This window comes from Fukomys damarensis, unplaced genomic scaffold (assembly GCF_012274545.1).
Source record: "Fukomys damarensis isolate Sample0158 unplaced genomic scaffold, DMR_v1.0_HiC HiC_scaffold_34, whole genome shotgun sequence".
Lineage (NCBI taxonomy): Eukaryota > Metazoa > Chordata > Mammalia > Rodentia > Bathyergidae > Fukomys > Fukomys damarensis.
Window position 1 is genome coordinate 5,509,001 of NW_022900946.1, and position 9,892 is coordinate 5,518,892.

Sequence of the window (9,892 nt, forward strand, 5' to 3'; positions counted from 1 at the left end):
CGGAGGAGCCCGGGAGAGCCCGCGGGCGGAGCTTGCCTGTCATCGCCACCTGTTTCGCCAGCTCCCCAGGAGCCTCCCTCATCCGTCCTCTACCCCGCGCTCAGGTGCGTCGACTCGGGAGCGAGGCCCACCGCCCCAGACGGGGCCACACGCGCCCTCCTCGCGTGCCTCGCAACTCTCCACTGCACTCACCTGCCAGTGGGCCAACCCCGTCCTGCTTCCCGTGCGTCCCCCAGAACACAACACCCCTCCCCCCCAAGACCACCGCGCATGCCGCCTCTCGCCCTCACCCGTGCAGGTCTGAAGATCCAGGGCGAGTTGGGTGTTTGCGTTTTGTTTTGTTTGAGATAGTCTCCCTGTGTAGCCCAGGATAGCCTTGAACTCCTTGGTCCTCCTGCCTCGGCCTCAGGGTGCTGGGATCATCGCAAGTTGCTCACCTACTTCCCAGGGACTTTCTTCCTTCACCTCGGCCCCTCCAACACTGCTCCCAGGTGGGGGTCTTGCTCTGGGGCTCAACCTCTGCCTTAGAAATCCTGCAGCCCTCCCCGAGCTTTGGGGCTCCGGGTGACTCACCTGTGCTCCAGCCTTGGGCAGCTGCCAGTTGCTCCCCAGCCGGATGAACATGGTTTATCCCTCTTGAAACTCGTGGCGGTGAGATGGGGCCCTTAAGAGCTGATTAGGACCCTGCCTTCCTTCTGAAAGGGTTATCCTTTATGCTATTACAGGGTGAATAACCGGTTACCTTCTGAGTGGGTCTGCTCTAAAAACCTGGGGGGCTCAGTCTCTGGAGAGCCCATCCTGTCCCTGTACTGAGGATCGAACTCAGGACCTTGTGCTAGCAAGGCAGGTGCAGAGCACCTATCTTTTGCAAAAGCTGGCCCTATCTTGGGGCTCTGCCAGCAAGAGTAGCTCCAGATGCAGCCCTTCCAGCTTGAGGCAGAACTGGAAGCCAAAATACACTTCTTTGCTTTATAACGTACCTAGTCTGTGGTACCGTGTTATTAACAACAGACCAAGACACCCAATTTCCTGTCTCCTTACTTTCTTCCCTTCATCCCAGGAGGCCACTTCCGCGCATGAATCCACGCATGATTACATCAGCACCCTTCTTTCCAGGGAAACAGCACTTCCTTTCACAAATATTTTGTTGTCCTTATGCAGCAATTCTTTAAGTTTTTGTTCTCTGGAATCACTTGCACTTTTTTTTTTTTTTTTTTTTTTAATGGTACTGGGGATCCAACTTGGGTCCTTGTGCTTTTGAGGCAGGTGACGGAACCACTGAGCTAAATCTCTGGCCCTCACTTGCACTTTTAAAACGTATTGACGACCGGGAGAGTTTTTGTATATGTGGGTTTATCTATTGACAGTTTCTGTACAAGAAATTAATGTGGATACTTAAAGAAATATTTCTAAATTTATCACACCGTAGCAGTAATAAACTCATTCCATGTTGATACAAGTAACACGCTTTTATGAAAAATACTTTCTGGAAGAAAAGTGTTAGTGAGAAGAAGGGCTCTCTTGAGCATTTTTGTGAATTTTAATGAGCTTAATGAAAGAGGGCAGAAGTATCATGTGCTTGTGAGTCCAGTCTGTGGCGGGTCTTTCTGTTTAATTGAAGTCAGTGAGGAATTTCAACTTGATATAATTGGATGCACGGGTTTGAACACAGTTTGTCCTCTTTGAAAGGTCTTTGGAGTTTAATCTGAATTGGATGGTATTGAAAAGTTCTGTGTCCCCTTATGGCGTAAAGAGGTGGGGCCTGGGGGAGGTCATTAGGATGAAATACAGTCATCAGGGTGAAGCCGCCATGATGGGATACTGGTGGGGTCACAAGAGAGGCCGCCCAACATGCACGCACGTGTTCCCGTGTGTCTTGCCTCGGGACCCTACCAGCTGCAGCTCCTTGACTGTGGTCCCAAATTGTGAGCCCAAACAAACTTCCCTTCTTTGTAACTGGCCCAGCCTGTGCCATTGTGTCCTCAGCAACAGAAAAAGACTGACGTACCCACTGCTGCTTTTGCACTTTCAATGCAAATGTCAGCTCCGTGAAAGGCAACTAACATCTTGGTATCCTTAGGAAACAATGTGGTTGCTCAGGATGGGGTCTTTGGAATCCCCCAGGAGTCTGTGGATCACCTTGAAAACTGCTGCTTTATCATTTTCACATGTGACTGTATGAAACTGTTGCTGTTTGACTATTATTTGTCTACAAAAGGGGCCACTTCATATGGTTCAACCCAATGCGTGTTATTTGTGAGGACTTCTCTTTTGGGTCAGCACTGTTTTCTCGTGGACACTATCAGAATGAGCCCCCCAGGAGACTCTGCTGATGCGGGCAGCTCTGTATAGCCGACACTCTCCTTTAGTGACGTGATTTCTGGTACTAGGTGGGGATTGGAGTTTTGGGGTGGCTGGGAACTCCAGGCTAGCTGGCTGATGTTAGGATTTGTTTAAACAATTGTGGACAGGGCCAGGGGTTTAGCTCAGTGGCGCTGCGCCTGCCTCGCAAGTGCAAGGTCCTGAAGTCTGTCCCCAGTATCAAAACAGAATAATTGTGGACAAAGAGTCTTGTGTTCTTATAGGTAGCTTGGCTTCCTGAGGAGCAATCCCCACCACCACTTTGCCTTTAGTAGGCTCTAGTTGGAAGTGGACGTTAGCTCAGTGTTGGAACTATGGATCATTTGGCCAAGTTTTTTTTTTTTTTTTCCTAAGTACACTTTTTTGAGATGAAGATGGTTGAATAATGGCAGCGTTAGAGGAACTCATGTCTGATGTATAGATGACTGGTTTGGGGTAGGAGGATCTGTAAGTGACCAAAAATAGTTCAATTGAATGTTTAACACTGTTGTGGGAGAATAGTCCTCCTGCTCTTTTTAATCAGTTAGTATGACTCTCGTAGGTGCAGGAGATACCAAAGAGAATCTAAGATCAGCCCAGCCAGCCCTGATGATCAAGGGGGGTATTAGATGTTGAAGACATATTGTCCTTTTAGCTACAATTTAACGCCTTGTGTGGGTGATAAGATAAATACTCTTCTTTGGGTGGCACACCAACTTGGAGTCATTATCCCCTTTTCTCCTCTGATCCATATTTTGATCTGGGAGGTGTTGATTTCATTTATCACCATCTTATTCAGGGTTGATATGGGCCAAGCCTGGTACTCGGCATGTTGTATTCCTCTTGGGAAAATGGGTTGCTCTGGAAAGGGAAAATGGTCCAAGTCAGGTTATCCATGGTTAATGAAACTCTACACAAAGACTTTTTCTTTCAACTCTCAGGGACTCTTGTTGACTTGGGAGTCACTCAGATGTGGAGCTGTAGCCCTGAAGAGGCTGCATGAGAATGGATCCTACCTAGAAAGATAGCACAGATAAACTAGGTCCTGGTATTATCGTTTGACCCACCTAAACCCATACCTGAAGTTAGCCCTACCTCTTGGGGGTTTCTGTTGCAGGGCAATTAAAAGACTCAGCTGGTTCTAGTAAAATTTTATTCAAACTACAAAAGAAGGAAGTCAGGAGGGACAGCTAATACATCCATTTGCAGAATCTTGACAGACTGGAATGTCTTCATCCCAAACTAAGAAGGTAAAACCACAACAAGTGCCATTGTAAAGTCCTAGAGTTAGGCTCCAACTGGCAGCTGTGTAAGCACAGGATGAGAAGCTATGTCTTGGGAGGCCACCACCTACCGAGACAGAGCTAGACCCAGAGTTGCCTGGCTGTCTGGAGGCCCCTCTGTCACCACACATATCCTTATATTGGGCCTATCTGTTTAGTCATTCCTCTTTCTCTTCCCAGTTTTCCCCAGGCCTCCCTCACTGTTACCACTCCTACTGACCAATATTATTGGGTAAGTCTCCTTCGTTCTCCCAAATAATCTTATGGGATGAGTTCTGTTATCATTCCCATTCTGCAGATAAGGAAATAGTTCGTGGGTGTCAAGGACCGTGCCCAAACAGTGGCAAAGCCTGTGGGACAGGACCCAAGTCTGAGGTAGGAGACGTGGCTTTGTGACACAGACACAAACACCGAGGCTTGGAGACCTTTGGATTGGCCAGTGTGGGGGTGGGGACCCAGTTTAAACATTTTATCAGCTCATCTTATTGAGTAACTGATTGACTTTCGTGGTACTGGGGACGGAACTTGATGCTTTTAAAATTTTTGAGGCATTGTTAAAAAACAAGGAAATATCTGGGAATTTAATGCAAAAGCTGCTTTCCTGATTCTATGGAAAATGAGCAATCAGGAGATAGGGATGACATGGGGCTCCTATTCCTGCTTGGCCTGGGTGGCTTGGAGGTAGCAGCCACTGAATGGGTTCTCAGGTCCTTGTAGGCCCCAGGCCATGTGAGAGCAGTGTTCTTTTTTTTTTTTTGGTACTGGGCTTGCAAGGCAGGCGGAACCACTGAGCCAAATCCCCAGCCCCCAAGAGCAGTGTTCTTGTAACCAGCCTGAGCCTTTTGTTTCTGCTCCCTGGACATTTGAGTGTGGGGCCTCTGCCACCTCCCCATGATTTTCTTCGCTCTGCCTGGCTGGTTGGTCATGAAAGCTTCCAGCCCCTGCCAAGCCTGGCACTTCCCCCTCTGTTCCCAGAAATCCAACCACAAGCCCAGATCCCACAGGGCACAGCCAGGCTGGCGTCTCTCAGGGCTCACCTGGCCACTCCAGGCACATACTTTCCGTTTTCTCTACCCACTGGCCTGGTTCCTGGGGCTTTGACCTGGGAAAGAGGAGGCCCTGAGAACCAACTTTGTCACTTCACTACGGAGGTTTTCAGTTGCATCTGGGCACCTGGAGACTTAAAAACACTCTTAATACTGTACTGGCTGAGAGCATTCTACATGTGCAGAGAAAAAAAGTGATAATACACAGTAAGTTACGTTCATATTGCCCAATACGCTGCTGCAATTAAAAAAAAAAAGAGTAAGATGGAGTCAAAATGATTCATATGAAAATAGCAGGAGATATTTTATTTATTCATTCATTCAACAAATATTATTGAGTATTGTTTATTTTTTCTGGCCCTCAGTGATACACCGGTGAGACAAGAATGTCTGTCCTGTCAAGCTTGTCCTTTGCTGGCAGACAACATAAAAATAAGCAGGATAACGTATTGTCTGGATGGTAGGAGCTGCCATGGTAAAAATAAATGCAGGTATTTTCTCATTCCTGAGACAAAATACCTGACACCCAAAGTTAAAGGAGGAAGGGTTTATTGTAGCTCACAGTTTGTAGAGGTTTCAGTCCATCGCTGGCTGGCTCCAAGGCGGGGTGGCAGGGCAAAAGGGCATCACAGAAAAAGCAGGCAGAAGGCAGCAAGGACAAGTGACAAGCAAGGAGCCTCTTTCTGTCCCTTGTCTTAACTCTGAGGGCAGGTAGCATTCACAGTCAGACCAGGGCAGCCCCAACCCTACCCAGAACAGTGCCAAAACAACTAGTGGACTGATTTAGTGATCACACACCCTTAATCCCAGCATCACACACTCCAGATCCAGCCACCTCCCAAAAGCCCACCTATGACCGCATGAGGCTTCGGGGAGACACCTAGACACAAACTGTAACCTTGGGCCACAGGAGATGGGGTGGATATTGAATTCTGAACAGTGTGATCAGAAGAGACCCCCGAGCAAGGACTTTAGGAGAGAGGAGGAAGCCGTCCCTGCAGGTGCCAGAGAGGAGACTGTGCCAGGCAGAGGGAACAGCAGGGGAAGGCCCTGGGCGGGGAGCGGGCTTGGTTTGTAAAGGTCCAAGTGGGGGCCAGTTTGTGCACGCAGGAGTCAGCTGAGGAGGGGATACTAACAGGGAGGTCTGCGGGTTGAAGCAAAGCATGGGCAGGCTGGAGGAGGGTAGGGACTTTGTTCTCCAGTGGGGTTTGGGTGGGGGCCTTTAGAGGACTTATGTGGCTGGCATGTTTGTATTTGTGTTTTGTTGTGGTAAAGACACTTACCGTGAGGGTTCCATAGTAACTGTTTTCCACAGACAGTGCCGCGGCATTAAGTCCGTTCATGTGGTTTTGCAACCAAAACCACTGTCCTGTGCCAGGACTTCTTTATCTTCCCAAACTGAAAGTAGATCCACTGAACCTTACCCCCAGCACCTTCTATCTCTCCCCAGCCCTGGCCCATCCTGCTCCCTGTCTCTGTGAATTGGATGACTGAGCACCTTGCAGAAGGGAGTCAGACAGAACCTCCCCTTTGCCTGGCTTCTTCCACTTAGCTTATTGTCCTCCAGGTTTATCCATGTTGGAGCAAGTGTCATACTTTCCTTTCTAAAAACTGAGGGACATCCTATCGTGCGGATGTGCTGGGTTTTGTTTCTCCACTCACCCTGTCAGTGGATGCATGGTGGTCTCCACTTATGGGCATTTGTGAATACTGCTCCTCTGAACATGGGTGTGCAGTGTTTCTGTCCCCGTTTTCAGTTCTTTTGGGTACGTCAGACTAACTGAATAAGAATTGTGGAGAATGAACTGGGCATGATGATACACATGTGTAGTCCCAATGCTCTGGGAGGCTGAGGCAGGAGGGTCACAGGTTTAAGTCCAACCTGAGTGATTTAGAGACGTAGACTGTCTCAGCTGGGCGTGGTGGCACAGGCCTGTAATCCCTGCACTCAGGAGGCTGAGGCAGGAGGATCGCTGTGAGTTTGAGACCAGCCTGGGCTACGTAGTGAGTTCCAGGTCAGTCTCAAATACATAGTGAGACCCTGTCTCAAAAAAATAAAAAATACCAATAAATAAGTAAGTAAATAAATAAAAAGAGAGTAGACTTCTCACGATAAGAAATCAAAAAGGGTAGAGAATGTAGCTCAATGTCAAGGTCTGGTGTTCAATCTGCAGTACCAAAAACAAAACAAAGCAAAAAACACTGGGGCTTTGTCCTCAGTGTGCAGCATAGAGGTGGTGGGGACTTTAAGAGGTGGAGCGTGGGATTTCCTGCCCTCAGAAAGGTTAAGGTCATTCTCATTGGACCCTGAATCAGAGCTGGCCAGAGGGTTTTAAAAAGAGCAAACCTTAGCTGGGCACAGTGGTGCACACCTGTGATCCTGGCACTTAGGAGGCTGAGGCAGGAGAATTACAAATGTGAAGCCTACCTGGGCTACACAGTGACAGCCTGTCTCCCAAAAAAGCAAGCCTGTTTCGCCTCCCCTGGCTCTGGCTTGTCATGTCTGGCTTGTTCGTCTTGTTGCATCAGCCACGTGACTGCTTCCTCCTTTCCTTGTCATCTGCCATGAGATACTCACCAGACCTAAGCTGATGTCAGTGCCATGCCCTTGAACTCCAGAACTGAGAGATGACTGACTTCTTTGCTCTATAATGGTATTCAGTCTCAGGTATTTCATTATAGTAATGGAAAACAGACAGATACAGATTGGATGTAGAATGAGCAGGATACATATCAAACTATTAGCAGTGGTTACCTCTGGGAAAGAAAGGAAGGGAACAGAGACAGGGTGTGTGGTCAGGGTGAATTTTATCTTCCACTCCATGGCTTCTCTCTCTCTTTTTTTTTTTTTAGACATATATTCACATGTCACTTGTGAAGTTTAAAACTTCCAGCCCTCTGGGATACTGAGGCAAGAGGATTACAAGTTTGAGCCCAGCCTGGGTAACTAAGGGTGTTAGTGAGACACTGTCTCAAAATTTAAAAAATGAAAAAAATGCTGAGGGTATAGAAAATGCTCTTGATTTGATTCCAATCACCTCAAAACAAAACAGATTCTGATGTACAGTTAATGCTTTGCAAAACAATAGAAGGCAGGGCCACGGATGTGTTAAGGTGGCACCCTGCCTGCCTCAGGTCCTGAGTTCGATCCCCAGTATGGAAACAACAGCAACAAAACCCATAGAAGGGACTTGGTTTAATTTAGGACCAGGTCCCTCCAGACAATGGGGTGTTTAAGAGTCGGATTCACTTCAGAGGGTATTTGCTACATCAGTTGCCTGGAGTCACTGGATCACGCTGGCAGGGAACACAGAAACTTTACATGAGACTTGGGCTTCTGAGAGCAGCGTATTTCTAGTGAGTGAGAACTGACAGCCAAAGAAGGGCCAGGCAGTCTGGAAGAAGTGAGCAATTTGGGGAGCTGAAAAAGTAGGATTTAGTCACAGCAGTATCACTACGACTAATTTCAAAGATGACAACAGTGGCCCTTACCTTGCCAGCCACTGTTCTGAACATTTTATGTAGATGAACTCTTTTCATCCTTTGGAAGTCTGTAAACTAGACACGGTGAGCTTCTTGTTATGGACGAGGAGACTGCGTTGTATGGAGTACGCGTTCTGGAGGTCGTGTTGTCTCTTGTATTCTTCGGTAGGTGAGGTTAGGGTCTTAATGAAAAGCTCAGCACTGAAAGCAGCAATGGGGTGCTCTGCTTTAACCCTGCTTCTCTGGCTGATAGCAGATGGAGTAACCCCTCAGTGACCCGAGTCCTTTTCTTAAAAAGGGGATTTCACCGACCATCTCTGGGGGATGGTAGGTATGGCAGAGAGACTCTCAGCTGGCCCTGCATGACTCCAGCCCCAGGTAATGACACCCTTGCATGGTCCCCTCTCCTTGGGAAGCCTGACTGAGTGGCTGGTTTCTAGTAGCAAAGATGGAAGAGGGTGACTGGTCACTCCTGGGATTGGATTATATAAGACAATGGCTGCCATCTTGCTGGCCTGGGTGAAGCAAGTTGCCATGTGCAAGGAGATGGGGTGGCTTCCAGGCAACAACCAGCAGGACCCAAGACCCTTGGTCAATAATCTTAAGGTACTGAATCCTGCCAATAGCTGCATTCCTGGGTCAAGCTTTAAAATAAGGTTTAATTTTTTTTTTTTTTTGGTACTGGGGATCAAATTTGAGTCCTTGCACTTGCAAGGCAGGTGGCAGGACCACTGAGCTAAATCCCTGTGCCCTTTAAAATAAGGTTTAAATCCTAAGTGACACGCTGCAGCTTCATTAAAGATCATGAAACAGAGCTAAGCCTGGCTGGGAGTCCTGATTGCAGAATCTGTGATATATAATAAATGTGCACTGTTTTAAGTTATCAAGTATGGTAATTTGTTATGTAGCAATAGTTGACTAATTCACTAAAGAGCCAATTATTATTGTACTAACTTATAAATAAAGGGGGAGATCAAGAAAATCCTATACAAATACAACTGGAGGGAAACCATTCGGCTGACTGGGGGAGGTTTTCTTTTCTAGGTATATCCTAGCTAATAAAAGAAGGAAAAACTAGCATCTGAACATTCAGCAATTTGCAACCTCTTTGGTGTGTGTTGGTGGGGATATGTCTGCTGATCTCATGCATACTAGGCAAACATTCTACCACGGAAGTACACTGATAGCTCGACACTTTGAACTTCAAATAATTTAATGAATCGAGGCAATGACCATGTTTAGCTGCTAATGTCATGAGATAAAGGACAAATAGATACTGTGTATCTCCTGGTGGAAATGTACAATATCATCTAGGAAGCAGTCTTGCCAAAAAGAAAACTACAACAAACAACAACAACAACAAAAACACGAACTTGAATCTGACCATGTCTCTGGATAGAACTGCAAAAGTACAGTAAGTCTAGGAACACAAGAACATGCTAAATGACACCATTGGAATGTGACCAGGAAAACCAAAATGACCCAGTTTCTTCAACAAAACCACTGAAAGAAACAAGCAAGTGGAGACTGAGGAGAATTCTAGAAATTAAAAGCAATTTAAGGGAAACTTTGACCATTGTAGTAGATGAATCTTATTTGGGTATTGACTCATAAAAACTCTATGAAAGTTATCGATGAGATAGAAACAATTGAACACTAAAATAAATATTTACCTCTCCTCAGCCTTTTGGCCAAGACCAAGTGTAAATATTTAATGATAGTGAAGAGTTTTTTTTTTGT

General features: G+C 46.8%; 1 protein-coding gene and 1 long non-coding RNA gene across 2 annotated transcripts in view; one reads left to right on the plus strand and one right to left on the minus strand.

The window, feature by feature from the left end:
• Window positions 1-1,075, minus strand: part of Scnn1b (sodium channel epithelial 1 subunit beta) — a 55,223-nt gene extending 54,148 nt beyond the window's left edge. The window contains exon 1 of the mRNA XM_010623457.3: window positions 574-1,075. Within this exon, the coding sequence (XP_010621759.1) occupies window positions 574-624 (51 nt within the window). The 5' untranslated portion in view covers window positions 625-1,075. The remainder of the gene's footprint in view (window positions 1-573) is intronic.
• Window positions 296-9,892, plus strand: part of LOC104861852 — a 23,937-nt gene continuing 14,340 nt past the window's right edge. The window contains exon 1 of the long non-coding RNA XR_780126.3: window positions 296-491. This is a non-coding gene — a long non-coding RNA (uncharacterized LOC104861852). The remainder of the gene's footprint in view (window positions 492-9,892) is intronic.